The sequence below is a fragment of the Scyliorhinus torazame genome, chromosome 13 (genome assembly GCF_047496885.1).
Source record: "Scyliorhinus torazame isolate Kashiwa2021f chromosome 13, sScyTor2.1, whole genome shotgun sequence".
NCBI lineage: Eukaryota > Metazoa > Chordata > Chondrichthyes > Carcharhiniformes > Scyliorhinidae > Scyliorhinus > Scyliorhinus torazame.
In genome coordinates, this window is record NC_092719.1 from 21,874,219 (window position 1) to 21,890,249 (window position 16,031).

At 48.1% G+C, this 16,031-nt stretch overlaps 1 protein-coding gene across 4 annotated transcripts in view; it reads left to right on the top strand.

Annotated features, from left to right (window-relative positions):
* Positions 1-16,031, top strand: part of LOC140387887 (peroxisomal succinyl-coenzyme A thioesterase-like) — a 118,760-nt gene that overhangs the window by 76,015 nt on the left and 26,714 nt on the right. For all 4 annotated transcript variants that reach the window (XM_072471174.1, XM_072471177.1, XM_072471176.1 and 1 more), the window contains 2 exons: positions 5,099-5,289; positions 14,285-14,460. In XM_072471174.1, coding sequence (XP_072327275.1) covers positions 5,099-5,289; positions 14,285-14,460 — 367 coding nt within the window. The remainder of the gene's footprint in view (positions 1-5,098; positions 5,290-14,284; positions 14,461-16,031) is intronic.

Consider the following 16,031-nt stretch of genomic DNA (forward strand, 5'->3'; position numbering starts at 1 on the left):
GAAGGATGCAACAACAGCGTGCTCAGCAGAAGGTGGCACATGACGCTCGGGCAACTGATCTTCCTGCCCTGGCTCCTGGAGACAACGTCCGCATACATCTACCGGAGGGTGGCTGGTCGGCAACCGCTGAGGTTCTCCGCCGCGTGGCTCCCCGCTTGTTCCTGGTTCGCATGCCTGATGGCTCCATTCGCTTACGCAATCGGCGGGCCCTTCGTCTGGTTCCGCGCTCGCTACGAGATCATGCGCCGGTGCCGCGCCCTCCTGTTGTCCCTGATGTCGACTTCATTGAGCTTCCTGCCACTCTGCCTATTCCACTCTCACCCGTGGCCAGGCCCATTCCTCAGCCGGTGGATCTTGACCCACCCTTGAGGCGGTCAACCCGAATTCATCGCCCACCTGATAGACTTGACTAATGAGCCTGTTAGCACTTTGGACTCACTGAATTGTTTTACAGTACTGTTAACGTGTTTCTTTCTTGTCATTCCAGAAGTTCTCTTTCGTCGTTTGCTGATGGCACTTGTTTTGTTATTGGTACAACCTCGTTGCTCTGTTGCACCCGACACCTTCCTCTGTATATAGTTTAGCCTTATGTACATGTAAATATTACACACACATACTCAGATACACACTTATATTTATTAGCATGTAGGCACATATCCTTGTGAACAGGGGGGATGTCATGATATCCACATTAGCATATCATGGTGCAATCACACACACTGATGGACAGGTAGTTGGATCAACCAACACACACACAACATCGCAGCCAATCACCAGTGAGAGCACACGCACTATAAAACAGGGAACACCACAGTTCCCGCTCATTCTACCAGGAGATAGCTCAGAGCACAGAGCTCACAGCGTGCCACTCAGACATACACCATGTGCTGAATGCCTCACCAAGATAGTAAAAGGGCTGGGTCCACAGGTAAGCTGGTGAAGCACGAACCTCAGCCACCAGTTATTAGTTGTTATTGTTTAAGACAATAAAACAGAGTTGTACCATCTACAACTGTGTTGGATCATTTGTGTATCGCAACACCCAACACGACAACGGGGAGAACATGCAGACCCCGCACAGACAGTGACCCAGCGGGGAATCGAACCTGGGACCCTGGCGCTGTGAAACCACTGTGCTAATCACTTGTGCTATCGTGCTGCCCCAAAGTATCTCCCTTGTCTGTTTGTTCAGGATGGGGGAAATAGGCTGTCATACTCTTATGATTGGTATCTTTAAACCATCATCACCTCAATATCTCATTTCATTGGTATATAATCAGACACCTTTCAATGACTTTGTTTTGGACAGGTTATTTGAAGGTTGTGATTAGTCCTCTCTGCTTACTTGGAATGAGTTACTTGCTTTTCATAGAATCATAGAATTTACAGTGCAGAAGGAGGCCATTTGGCCCATCGAGTCTGCACCGGCTCTTGGAAAGAGCACCCTACCCAAGGTCCACACCTTCACCCTATCCCCATAACCCAGTAACCCCACCCAACACTAAGGGCAATTTTTTCTTAGCACAAAATACATTGAATTTAGAAAACAACTGATCATTTTAGTTGCAAGGGAGCTGGATGGTTTGTACCAGTAATTGCTCAAATTTGACATCTCGTATCACTGTCTTCAGGCAATATATTCTTTCTCCCTTGTCAATTTTGAGTAGACTGTGTATAACTAAACAGAAATTAATACTTTAATATCAATTGCCCTATCTTGAGTCAGATTGCCTGGGCATTAATGCTCCACATAATAACTCTACTGCTGTGTGTCAAATATCTTGCCTACTGTTTTCTCCTGTAGGTGTATGTACTAGACTCCCGTGTATTTGACCACACTTCATTAAGGATGGCAGCCCATGTTTTCTGGCTTCACCAGTATTGTAACTCACAAACCCCCATTTACTAATCCTGTTATCATTTGTAAAGGATAAAATTTGACCATTTGCTATGTTATTGATTTCATTTGTTGATTCCTATGTGGATTAAATGGCATTTCAATTTGTGAGTCATGTATAAAACAGGTTCCAGTTTTCATAGAGCGAGATCTTCCTCCTTCGCCCCTTGTCTCATTATTATCGATTATGTTCTTTATTTTCTCTAGCTCTTAGTAGGGTGACCTGCACAAAAAAGAAAACAACCTTTTTTAGATATCAGTTTCCTCTTCCTATACATAATCTGTTAAATTCCATCATCTTCCATAATCCATTGTAACTTGAAGGTGATCTCTGAAAAATGTCAATTTAGATTGATGCTCATTTTTGCCTGATACTCCCCACCTGCAGATGACCTCACTCAATATCATTCAAAATAACATCATGCATAGACTTTAAATATTCTCCAGCTCTCCATTCATCTGTATCCGTAAAACCATAAAGTACAGGAGCAGAATTAGGCCATTCAGCCCATTGAACCTGCTCCCCATTCGATCATGACTGATATGTTTCTCATGTACATTCTCCTGCCTTCTTCCGATGACTTCTTATCCCCATATTAATCAAGAACCTATCTATCTCTGTCTTAAAGTATCTTGTGGATTCTCCTTACTAGGTTTAATTACTCCCAGGCCTTTAATTGTTCCTATGCAAATTATTTGCCCGTTCACTTTAATTTTGCTTACTTAGACAGGTATCAGTGTGTTTACTTCTGTTCCAGTTGTTTTGATGCCAGTGTCTCTGGAGTATGTGTCAGTGCCTTGATCATTCAATGGGAATTGTTCACTTCAGTGGCCCCTTTAAAGGTTTCACACCATGTTGTTTCTCAAGAAGTGTGCGTGCCTGGGACCTGCTTTTCAGAGCAGTATTTCAAGTATTTCCAAACCTGCCTGTTTAATACTGGTTTCCTGCATATTTGTTACTTCACATGTAACTCATCTGGACATTTATGCAGTGCCCAAGTGTCATGCCACACATTCTTGAATTCCTTGTGATCTTATTAAAATATCACAATGTTATTGCTTACCTCTCTGCACGAATGATCCGATGCCTCGGGTGGTGGCCAGAGTATCAAAGCCGGTTCTCTTAAAATAAACATAGACGAGGACACAAATATCATCAAGAGAAATCTATCAATTTACTAACCTCACCTATACTTTCCCTTCACTAGATTATACAGCAATTCCAGATTAAAATATTCCATTGAATTGCGCGCAATATCCCAATTCCCATTTGGCTGTTTTAATTTCCTGTCTTTATCTTCTATCCAGATTGAAGCATCCTGTTTGTTATTACCCTACCCCAATCACGAGCCATGGAGAAATTTTGCAGTCCAATAAAATATTCTCATATCTTTTAAAAAGCAATCAATGGACGGCATGTGGCGCAGTGGTTAGCACTGAGACCACAGCGCTGAGGACCCAGGCTCGAATTCCGGCCCTGGGTCACTATCCTTTTGGAGTTTGCACATTCTCCCCGTGTCTGCGTAGGTTTCACCCCCACAACCCAGGGTAGGTGGATTGGCCACGCTAATTTGCCCCTTAATTGGGGAAAAAAAAAAATTGGGTACTCTTAAATTTATTTTGAAAAACAGCAATCAAACATTTCTATTTGATTCCAGGCATTAACAGGTATTAATTGCTTATTCTTTATCTTAGATTACATCACAATTTTTCAAAAGTAATTTTCTAAATTACAGCTCGCTTTTCACATTTATGCTACAATGCTCAGTAGGGAGATGCCTCAATAGATGTTGTAATCACTGCAGATACCCTCGTTCTTGCACAAGGTCATAATATTTGCATCACGTATGTTCTAGGGCACTTTCCCCTCCCTCCATAAAGACAGATGTCCTTGCAAATTCTGCAGGAGGTCAGGCAGTATAGCATTAGCGGGCGCGATTCAGCTAATTGGGAACAACGTCCCAAAGTGGGCATATTTAGCCACGTGTTTCCCGGCGACTCTCATTGTATAAGAGGAGCTCTGCTCGGCAGAACTCGCCAGTGTAGTGAGAGATCGGGACACCATTTTTGAATAGCGGTTCGAATGCACTATGGGAGGGTCCCTCCCCTCCACGACACCCCTCAACACCCATGTAGGACAAACCCTGCCAGATCGCCGCAAACAATGCGAGCATGGAGCATAGCACTCTGGTAGTGTCCCTGCCAGCTGGTGGCACCACCTTGGCACTGCCAGAGTGCCAGGCTGGCACTGCCAGGTTGCCTAGGTGGCACTAGCAGTGCCATGTCACCACCCTGCCCAAAGGACATGCAGCCTGGGGCCTCCAAAGCCCCCAAGTACTGTTCCATCTGGTTCCTGTTTGTGGAGACCAGTAAACAATGCTTGCCTGAGGTCTCCGAGATGAAGGGGATAGATCCCAACACCTCGGGTACTTCGGGAATCTGCACATTAAAGTGAGACTAACTGTCTCGCTTTAATATGCAGATTTGCCAAAAAGTGATCCCAGCATTTATTGCCCATCCCTGTACTGAGTGACTTGCTAGGTCATTTCAGACTGAATTGCTGTGAGTCTCAAGTCACCTCTAGTGAAGCCAGATTTCCTTCCCTAAAGGGCATTAGTGAACCAGACAACAAATGACAATGTTTTGATGTTCACTATTGGACTTCTATTGAATTCATCTGCCATGGTGGGATTCAAACCCAGGTCCCCAGAGCATTACACTGGGTCTTTGGGTTACTAGTCCTGTGACAATATCACTGTGCCAACATCTCCCTTGGAGTGTTAGTTTTGTATTATTACATGAAGAAATGTATTAATTGAACTAAGTGAATCTAACCATAACTGCCTTGTACAAAATCATCTGCTTTGAAATTTAACAGTGTAATGGTTCATATAAACATTATCCTGTACAACACTGAGCAATAGATCACATAAACTTCAGAGTTAATCTGAAAATACAAATTATTTTACAGTTTTATGCTGGCATCACACTGACTTCTGTGTTCTGAGGTCTACCGCAGCCAATCTCTAACTTCATGGCATGTGGCTGAGACCAATGAGCCCAGGGTCCTAAAATCTCCTGGAGATGGGCAAAATATCTTATTGTTCTCAACAGGAAAAAATATGCCATCACGTCTTAAAAATTCCATTTTGACTTTTAGCTGCAAGTTCTAATCACTGAATATGCCAATTTACCTTTTAGGCTGAGGAAGAAAGATGTGACAATTCCATATTTGGTCATTGTTTCTGTTTATGATGGATGGATTTCTAATACATTTGACAAACGAGCAGCCCTGGCATCAGTTGTATTAGAACGTTTTTACATGGCACCAGGCACTACCAGGTTAGAGCTCCAAGAGGGCCGTACCATTGGAACAATGTTCTTTCCACCAGGTAATGTAAGCTGTGTTGCAAAATGACAACGTTTCATTATTTATCTTTGCTTCTTTTGTATCCAACATGCCATGGGCCATGCTGCAGTGATGACTTTTTCTCAATCCTGACCCAGTGACTTTGCATATCTGGTTGTTAATGGATATAACTTTCTGTCCTTTTCCTTCCCTGATTCCTTACTAACCACAACAACTTATATTTATTTAATGCCTTTAACATGATTAATGTGTCCTCAGGTGTTACACAGGAACATAAAACAAAGTATGACACCAAGCCACAGAAGGAGATATTAGGTCAGATGAACTAATGGGTCCCAGGAAAAAAAAGTTTGAAGAACACTGATCTAGAATACTGTTGCACCAGATTATTCCTCTAATTCCTCTAATTCTGGCCTCTTGAAAATCCTCGATTCTAATCACACCACAATTGGCTGCCACGCCTTCAGTTGCCTCGGCCTCAAGCTCTGGAATTCCCTCACTACATCTCTCTGCCTGGCTTCCCTCCATGAACATAAGTAGTGTTTTCTAATTACTTACTGCACTTGCATACTGACATTTTGTGTACAAGGCACCAAGATCCCTCTGTACGACAGTATCATAGAGCAATGTTCTTCAAACTTTTTTTTCCGGGGACCCATTTTTACCAATCGGCCAACCTTCGGGACCCAACCCAGCCGACCTTCATGACCCACGCCGGCCGACCTGCGCGACCCACGCCGGCCGACCTGAGTGACCCACCATTTTCTCTTACCTTGTTTGCTGCTGATAAAAATGGAGGAAATGGTTTTGGTCCCTTTGGCCCTCGTACATGCTCCTCCAATGGAACCTGCTGGATGAAGGTGAAGCCTTCCGGTGTCGGAAAGTATGGAGTCTCCATCTGTCCAAAATTCTGCATTTTTTTCCTGTAAAATTGTATCAAATAAAACCCCCCCGAACTTGTAAAAAAAAATGAAATAAATGAAAAAATAAAAATTAAATGAATAAACTAAATGAATAAACCCCCCGAACTTGTAAAACAAAAAGTTGCGACCTTTTTAAAAAAAAAAAGCGGCTGCACTGCACATGTGCATAGTTTTGCGCATGTGCGCCGATGATCTGGCATGCATGCGCAATGCGGCTGCATTTTTTTAACATGTTCACGGCCTTTTTGAAGGCTGCTTGCAGCCGGCGTTATTAACAGCCGGTTGCTGCGGCTGTTGCGCGCAGATTTGCGCGATCGGGAGCGCCGCGATGGACGGCTCCGGGGTCGCGCCCCCGAGTTTGACAATGCCTGTTCCAGAGTCGCAATTTAAATACTATTTTGGTTTTCTATCCTTCCGATGAAAATGGATAACTTCGCATTTTCCCATATTATGTTCCCATCTGCCAAATTTATGCCCACTCACTTTATCTCTACCCCATTGCTGACTGTTTTGTCCGCATCTCTCTGAAGTCCCAGCACTGATCCCTTTGGGCATCCCTCACTGATTACAGTTTGACAACCTGAAAGTGATTCATTGTTCCAGACTATCTTTTCTGTTAGTTAACAAAACCTCTATTCATGCTAACATATCACTCCTAGCACCATGACTTATTACCTTGTGTAGTAACCTTTTATATAGCATCTTATTTAATGCCTTTTGGAAATCCTCATGCATTGTGTCCACTGATTCCCCTTTATCCACTCTGATCATTATGTCCTCAGATGTTTTAATAAATTGATCACACAGGATTTTGCTTTCATAAAACCAAATTGACACTGCTTGATTGTATTATGATTTTTTGACTGCCTGCAACTAGCTTTTTAATCATGTATTCCAGTATGTTCCCAGTGCCAGGCGTTGGGCACACTGGGCTATAGTTTCCTGCTTTCTGTTCCTCTCCTTTCTTGAATAGGAGTGTGAAAATCTGGCGAGACTGGCAGTAAGGCCTCACTGGTTATTTTAATTACAGGTAAATATTGACTTCAGAAAACAAAACTGAAATTTGGCATAATGTCATGAAATCCTGGGCGCGTGCGCCGTCAGTTCCAGCCCCACACACCCCGATGCCCCATCATAAAAATAAAATAATAAAATAATAAATAAGTGAATTAACCAATAATTTCTGTTTTTCTGAGATCTTTAACCCCCGACTGCTCCAATGAGTTACCAGATTTATAAGTCAAACATTTACAAACTGTTTATTAATAATAAGAGGAAAATATGTATATAAAGTAATAACAGGACAATAGTCTACCAGTCTTCCTTATCCCAAGACCCCGTCCCACCCTTCACCCAGACACACACAAGACCGACAGAAGGTAAGGATTGGAGAGGATCAGAAAAAACCCCAGAGATTAAAGGGAAAAGTTTGAGTGAGGCTTCACTGCTGTGGTTGCGGCCTCTGGGAACAGATTTACTCAAGGAATTCAGGTCGGCGCAGTTCCGCCTTTCCGCCACCGGATGGCGCAAGGTACAGGGATTTTCAGGTCAATCCAATTACAATTACCAGCCACCAGATGGTGCTGTAGAGAGGATGTTCAGATAAGTGCAAGTCTGCTCTTCTACCACCAGATGGAGCTTAGGCTCTCTGTGAGATTACTGTAGCTTCAACTCCGGGATTTGTAGTCTTTTCACTTGCCTGGATTCTGTACAAAATTCTGGCTATTTTATCACAAATGCTCTCACCTATTGTAGCGCACAAAGTCTCCGTGAGACGAATAGAGTGAAGTCGATGAGGCTTTATTAAGCGTGTCTGTTCCCCCGCAGCTCGATAGTAGAATGGCCTGCGGGGGAGGACTCCGGTCTAAGGCGGAGCTAGAGGTCAAAGGCCAACCAGGACCCGGGATCTGTCAGCCAATGACATTAGGGCTTCCAGTCCCACATGACCCCTAATACATACCACATTCACCCCTAGTCAAAAATGAACCCGGCGGGGTGATGCTTCGTATGGTGGTAAGGGGTGGTCCTGGGAGGAAAAAACATTCACATGGCAATACAGTATTGTACAATTTTGTCCTGTTTCAACTATTTACAGAAGGTATTGGGAGAAAAGCAAAATGTTCTTGTGAAAAGTCCATATATTGATTTAGATCGACGCCACGAGTCGGTCGGGCGGTCTGGTCGTCCGTGTCGATCGCCTCGGCCCCGGTGGTGGTGGTGGTGGTGCTTGTACCGGTGTTGTCGTCTCCGGGAGCCTTACGGTTTCCCCTTGGGCTTTATTCTTGGTCGGGCCTGAGGGGAGGGGAACCGATCCTCCTGGGAAGGGGGCGGTCGCGGGGTGCGGCGGTGGCAGGAAGGGGGGGGGTTGGGTGAATGGTGTCGGGGGTGTGTGTGTGTTGCCGGCGGGCGCCAGATCCCGCAGGGAGACCGTGTCCTGTCGGCCGTCGGGGTACTCCACGTAAGCGTACTGCAGGTTCGCGTGGAGGAGGTGAACCCTTTCGACCAACGGGTCCGCCTTATGTGCCCGCACATGCTTTCGGAGCAAGTTGGGTCCTGGGGCCGCCAGCCAGGTCGGCAGCGACGTTCCAGAGGAGGACCTCCTAGGGAAGACAAGGAGACGCTCATGAGGCGTTTGATTAGTGCTTGTACATAATAGCGACCGGATGGAGTGGAGAGCGTCCGGGAGGACCTCCTGCCACCGTGAAACTGGGAGGTCCCTGGACCGTAGGGCCAGTAGGACGGTCTTCCAGACCGTGCCGTTCTCCCTCTCTACTTGCCCGTTCCCCCGGGGGTTGTAGCTGGTCGTCCTGCTCGAGGCTATGCCCTTGCTGAGCAGGAACTGGCGCAGCTCGTCACTCATGAAAGAGGACCCCCTGTCGCTGTGGACGTATGCGGGGCAACCGAACAGTGTGAAGATGGTGTTCAGGGCTTTAATGACTGTGGCCGCGGTCATGTCAGAGCAGGGAATGGCGAAGGGGAAACGGGAGTACTCGTCCACCACATTAAGAAAGTATGTGTTGCGGTCGGTGGAGGGGAGGGGCCCTTTGAAATCGAGACTAAGGCGATCAAAGGGGCGGGTAGCCTTAATCAGGTGCGCACCATCCGGCCTGAAAAAATGCGGTTTGCATTCCGCGCAGATGTGGCAGTCCCTTGTGACTGTACGGACCTCCTCTAAAGAGTATGGGAGGTTGCGGGACTTGATAAAGTGGAAAAACCGAGTGACCCCCGGGTGGCAGAGGTCCTCGTGGAGGGTTTGGTGGCGGTTAATTTGTGCGTTGGCACATGTGCCGCGGGATAGGGCATCGGACGGCTCGTTCAGCTTTCCAGGACGATACAAAATCTCGTAGTTGAAGGTGGAGAGCTCGATCCTCCACCTTAAGATCTTGTCGTTTTTGATTTTGCCCCGCAGTGCATTATCGAACATGAAGGCTACCGACCGTTGGTCAGTGAGGAGAGTGAATCTCCTGCCGGCCAGGTAATGCCTCCAATGTCGCACAGCTTCCACTATGGCTTGGGCTTCCTTTTCCACTGAGGAGTGGGGGATTTCTGAGGCGTGGAGGGTCCGGGAGAAAAAGGCCACGGGTCTGCCCGCTTGGTTAAGGGTGGCCGCTAGAGCTACGTCGGAGGCGTCGCTCTCGACCTGGAAGGGGAGGGACTCGTCGATGGCGCGCATCGTGGCCTTTGCGATATCCGCTTTGATGCGGCTGAAGGCCTGGCACGCCTCTGTCGACAGAGGGAAGGTCGTGGTCTGTATTAGGGGGCGGGCCTTGTCTGCGTACTGGGGGACCCACTGGGCGTAGTATGAAAAAAACCCCAGGCAGCGTTTCAGGGCTTTGGAGCAGTGCGGGAGGGGAACTTCCATGAGGGCGCGCATACGTTCGGGGTCGGGGCCTATTATCCCATTGCGCACTACGTAGCCCAGAATGGCTAGCCGATTGGTGCTAAAAACGCACTTGTCCTCGTTGTACGTGAGGTTCAAGGCTTTGGCGGTCTGGAGGAATTTTTGTAGGTTGGCGTCGTGGTCCTGCTGGTCGTGGCCGCAGATGGTTACATTGTCGAGATACGGGAACGTGGCCCGCAACCCATGTTGATCAACCATTCGGTCCATCTCCCGTTGGAAGACCGAGACCCCGTTTGTGACGCCAAATGGGACCCTTAGGAAATGGTATAATCGCCCGTCTGCCTCGAAGGCTGTGTACTTGCGGTCACTTGGGCGGATGGGGAGCTGATGGTAGGCGGACTTGAGGTCCACGGTGGAGAAGACTTTATATTGGGCAATCCGATTGACCATGTCGGATATGCGGGGGAGAGGGTACGCGTCAAGTTGTGTGTACCTGTTGATGGTCTGGCTATAGTCTATGACCATCCTTTGTTTCTCCCCTGTCTTCACTACTACCACCTGCGCTCTCCAGGGACTGTTGCTGGCCTGGATTATGCCTTCCTTTAGTAGCCGCTGGACTTCGGACCGAATGAAGGTCCGGTCCTGGGCGCTGTACCGTCTGCTCCTAGTGGCGACGGGTTTGCAATCCGGGGTGAGGTTCGCAAACAAGGACGGGGGTTGCACCTTGAGGGTTGCGAGGCCGCAGATAGTGAGTGGGGGTATTGGGCCGCCGAATTTGAACGCAAGGCTCTGTAGATTGCATTGGAAATCTACCCCAGTAAGGTGGGGGCGCAGAGTTGGGGAAGGACGTTTAGTTTGTAGTTTTTGAACTCCCTCCCCTGCACCGTTAGGGTAACTATGCAGAATCCTTGGATCTGTACGGAGTGGGATCCTGCAGCTAGGGAAATCTTTTGTGTGCTGGGATAGGTGGTCAAGGAACAGCGTCTTACCGTGTCGGGGTGGATAAAGCTCTCCGTGCTCCCGGAGTCGACTAGGCATGGTGTCTCGTGGCCGTTTATTAGCACCGTTGTCGTCGTCGTCTGGAGTATCCGGGGCCGAGCTTGATCGAGCGTAATTGAAGCGCGACGTGGTTGTAGTAGCGGAGTGGGGTCCGTTGTTGCCGTCCAAGATGGCGTCAGGGATGAACAAAATGGCCGCCCCCATACATCGCACATGGCTGGGGGGTCACAAGATGGCGGCGCCCTTCCTCCCCTCGTGGTGGCCGGGACCCAAAATGGCGGCGTCTGCAGGTCGCACATGGGGCGCTGGGGGGGTTGGGGAGCGTTAGGACCGCGCGGGGCTCCCTCATCTCCGGGGACAGCGGTGGTCGGGACCCAAGTTGGTAGCGCCGGCGGGTCAGACGTGGGGGGGGGGGGTTAGGGGGGCGTTAGAGACGCCCAGAACTCCCTCTTCTCTGTGGGGAGTGGTGGTCGGGACCCAAAGTGGTAGCGCCGGCGGGTCATACATGGGGGGGGGTTGGGGGGCGTAAGCGGCGTGCAGGGCTCCCAGTTCTCCCGGGACCGCGGTGGTCGGGACCCAGAGCGGCTGCGCCTGCGGGTCGTACATGATACGCTGGGGGGGTTGGGGAGCGTAAACGGCTTGCAGGGCTCCCTGTTCTCCCGGGACAGCGGCGACCTCGCGGGACCGGCACACAACCGCGAAATGGCCCTTTTTTCCGCAGCTCTTGCAGATCGCAGCGCGGGCCGGGCAGCGCTGCCGGGGGTGTTTCGCCTGGCCGCAGAAATAGCAGCGGGCGCCCTGGTGCGACTTGGCGTTTGGACCGCGCAAGCCTGTGGGGTGTCCGGGGGGGGTGGGTTTGTCGCGACGGGTACGTACGGAGCCCAATGGGCTGCCGCGCGGTCGGGGCTGTAGGCGCGGGTATTACGCGCGGCCACGTCTAGGGAGGCTGCTAGGGCCCGGGCCTCTGAGAGTCCTAGCGACTCTCTTTCTAGAAGTCTTTGGCGGATTTGGGAGGAATTCATACCTGCCACAAAAGCATCACGCATTAACATGTCCGTGTGTTCATTTGCGTTCACCGAAGGGCAGCTGCAGGCTCGTCCCAAAATCAGCAGCGCGGCGTCGAATTCGTCCATCGATTCTCCGGGACCTTGCCGTCTCGTCGCGAGCTGGTAGCAAGCGTAGATTTGGTTAACTGGGCGGACATAGAGACTTTTCAGTGCTGTGAACGCCGTCTGGAAATCCTCCGAGTCTTCGATGAGGGAGAAGATCTCCGTGCTTACCCTCGAGTGCAGGACCTGTAGTTTTTGGTCTTCTGTGACCCGGCCGGTGGCCGTTCTGAGGTAGGCCTCGAAACAAGTCTGCCAGTGCTTGAAGGCTGCTGCCGCGTTCACTGCGTGGGGGCTGATCCTCAGGCATTCCGGAATGATCCTGAGCTCCATAGTCCTTTTTAGGCACGCTTAATAAATTGTAGCGCACAAAGACTCCGTGAGACGAATAGAGTGAAGTCGATGAGGCTTTATTAAGCGTGTCTGTTCCCCCGCAGCTCGATAGTAGAATGGCCTGTGGGGGAGGACTCCGCCTTCAGGGCGGAGCTAGAGGTCAACGGCCAACCAGGACCCGGGATCTGTCAGCCAATGACATTAGGGCTTCCAGTCCCACATGACCCCTAATACATACTACCACACCTATATATAGAATTTTTGATATATGGAGGAGTTAGAACATAAGAACTAGGAACAGGAGTAGGCCATCTGGCCCCTCAAGCCTGCTCCGCCATTTAATGAGATCATGGCTGATCTTTGTGGACTCAGCTCCACTCTCCGGCCCGTACACCATATCCCCGAATCCCTTTATTCTTTTTCTTAAAAACGTTTAAAGAAGGAGCCTCAACTGCTTCACTGGGCAAGGAATTCCAGAGATTCACAACCCTTTGGGTGAAGAAGTTCCTCCTACACTCCGTCCTAAATCTACCTCCCCTTATTTTGAGGCTATGCCCCCTAGTTCTGCTTTCCCCGACCAGTGGAAACAACCTACCCGCATCTATCCTATCTATTCCCTTCATAATTCTATATGTCTCAATAAGATCCCCCCGCATCCTTCTAAACTCCAATGAGTACAGTCCCAGTCTACTCAACCCCTCATCATAATCTAATCCCCTCAACTCTGGGATCAACCTAGTGAATCTCCTCTGCACTCCCTCCAGTGCCAATATGTCCTTTCTCAGGTAAGGAGACCAAAACTGAACACAATACTCCAGATGCGGCCTCACCAACACCCTATACAATTGCAGCATAACCTCACTAGCCTTGAACTCCATCCCTTATGTTATGATGGATTTATTCTGTAGTTAAGTTGGCTGCGGTTCAGTAATAGCACTGTTACCTGTGTCAGAAGTTTGTAAATTTAAGCTCCATTCCTGAGGCTTTGGCACAATCTAGGTTGACACTGCAATGCAGTTCTGAGGGAATGCTGCAATGTCAAACGTGCTATCTTTTGGATGAGATGTTAAATCAAATTACTGTCGGTCTTGTCAGGTGACATTTTAACAATCCTACGGCACTAGTTGAAAAGCAGGTGAATTCTCCCCAGTATCACAGTGGTTAGTACTGCTGCATCACAGCGCCAGGGACCCGGGTTCAATTCCTGCCTCAGGTAACTGTCTGTGTGGAGTTTGTAGGTTCTCCCCGTGTCTGCCTGGGTTTCTTCCAGGTGCTCCGGATTCCTCTCTCAGTCCAAAGATGTGCAGGTTGGGTAGATTGGGCATGATAAATTGCCTGTAATGTTCAATGGCTAGGTGGGGTTACAGGGATGGGAGGGGGGAGTGGGCCTGGGTGAGGTGTTCTTTCAGAGGGTCAGTGTAGACTCGATGGGCCAAATGGCCTCCTTTTGAACTGTAGGGATTCTATAATTCTGTGATCCTGGCTGGTATTAGTCCCGCAACCAATAGCACATATTTTATGGCCACGACCCATTTCTGTTCATAGGCTCTTGCTGTGAGAAAATTGGCTGCCATGTTTCATACATTGTAAGTGATTACACAAATGAATTGTTTTGGGTCACCCTGCGATGTGTAAAGTAAGATGTTTATTCTTTCTATTTGTGAAGCATCTAAACATGCTATACACATACAAGTACTGCAAAATTTACTTTCAATATGTAGTAATCATCATTCAGATATAGTGCACAATGTCTTACTTAAGTGCAATGTCCTGTAAGCTGCATTTTAGAAATATACTTACTATTGTCTTTATTAGGTCCTGGACCATTTCCTGCAGTTTTGGATATGTGGGGTGGTGGAGGAGGTCTTGTTGAATATCGTGCAGCTCTTCTTGCATCGCGAGGATTTGCAACCTTAGCTTTAGCTTACTTGGGACATAAGGAAGTTCCACCATCACTGCAAAGCTTTGACCCAAAACTCTCTTACTTTGAGGTAAAGAATCATTTAATGGTTTGCACTGTTTCAACTATGGATCTACAAAAGTGATAATGAATTATTTGGCAGATATTCACGGCCGTACACTTATTAGGGAACCATCAATTCCCAAAACACAATTATAATCTTTATTATTGTGACAAGTAGGCTTACATTAACACTGCAATGAAGTTACTGTGAAAAGCCCCTAGTCGCCACATTCCGACGCCTATTCGGGTACACAGAGGGAGAATTCAGAATGTCCAATTCACCTAACAAGCACGTCTTTCGGGACTTGTGGGAAGAAACCAAAGCACCCGGAGAAAACCCACACAGACACTGGGAGAATGTGAAGACACCGCACAGACACTGACCCAAGCCGGGAATCGAACCTGGGACCCTGGTGCTGTGAAGCAACAGTGCTACCGTGCTGCCCATATGCCAAAAAATTGTAAAAATTTGGGTTAACTATCACATGCATAATTCTGCTGATTATTTGTTCAATAATTAAGAGGAATTTCAGTCCAAAAACATAACTTAAATTTTAGCTGTGATAAATCTTTATATCATTGAATTTTTTTTTAAAGGGGCAGTTTAGTGTGGCCAATCCACCTAGCCTGCTTTGGGCTGTGGAGGTGAGACTCATGCAGAAAAGAGGAGAAATGTGCAAACACCACACTGACAGTGAGCCAGGATCGAACCCTGGTCCTTGGCGCCAAGAGGCAGCAGTGCTAACCACTGTGCCACTATATCATTGAATTTATACTTTAACTCTGTTATTTTTTATGGATCCCATTTTCTTCCTACTGTATTTTGAATGTATTTGTTGTCAAATTTCCCATGGTGGCTCTCTCAGTTTGAAAGAATCAAGATTGGGGGGAATCTTGGTGTCTGTCAGTAATGGGATGGTCCCCCAAAATGTTTCAGAGGAGATTCCAAAGTCTAGGATACTGGAATTTTGTTGTATTTGTAGGGCAGGGTCTAATAGCTCTTTGTAGGAGTGGGGATAGGGATGAGTGAGATGGGGCTACATGGTGTGTCATAGAGAATGGCAGGGGCTGGTTTAGCTCAGTGAGCTAGACAGCTGGTTTGTGTTGGGAGTGGAGTGCTTATATGCGGCTACAGATTCTCAGCCTCTCGAGCACCAATCCTGACCCTGGTGAATCTGAAACTATTTTTCATTGGAGTTTCATAGATTATCATAGAATTTTCAGTGCAGAAGGAGGCCATTTCGCCCATCGAGTCTGCACCGGCTCTTGGAAAGAGCACCCTACCCAAGGTCAACACCTCCACCCTATCCCCATAACCCAGTAACCCCACCCAACACTAAGGGCACTTTTGGACACGATTGTGGGAGGAAACCGGAGCACCCGGAGGAAACCCACGCACACACTGGGAGGATGGGCAGACTCCACACAGACAGTGACCCAAGCCGGAATCGAACCTGGGATCCTGGAGCTGTGAAGCAATTGTGCTATCCACAATGCTACCGTGCTGCCCGGAGTTGATCGTATTTCATGTGGTGCCACTGCTAGCCCATTAACAGTTGATGAATTGCTCTGGGAGTGGCGCCAATTATGCTGTCGTAG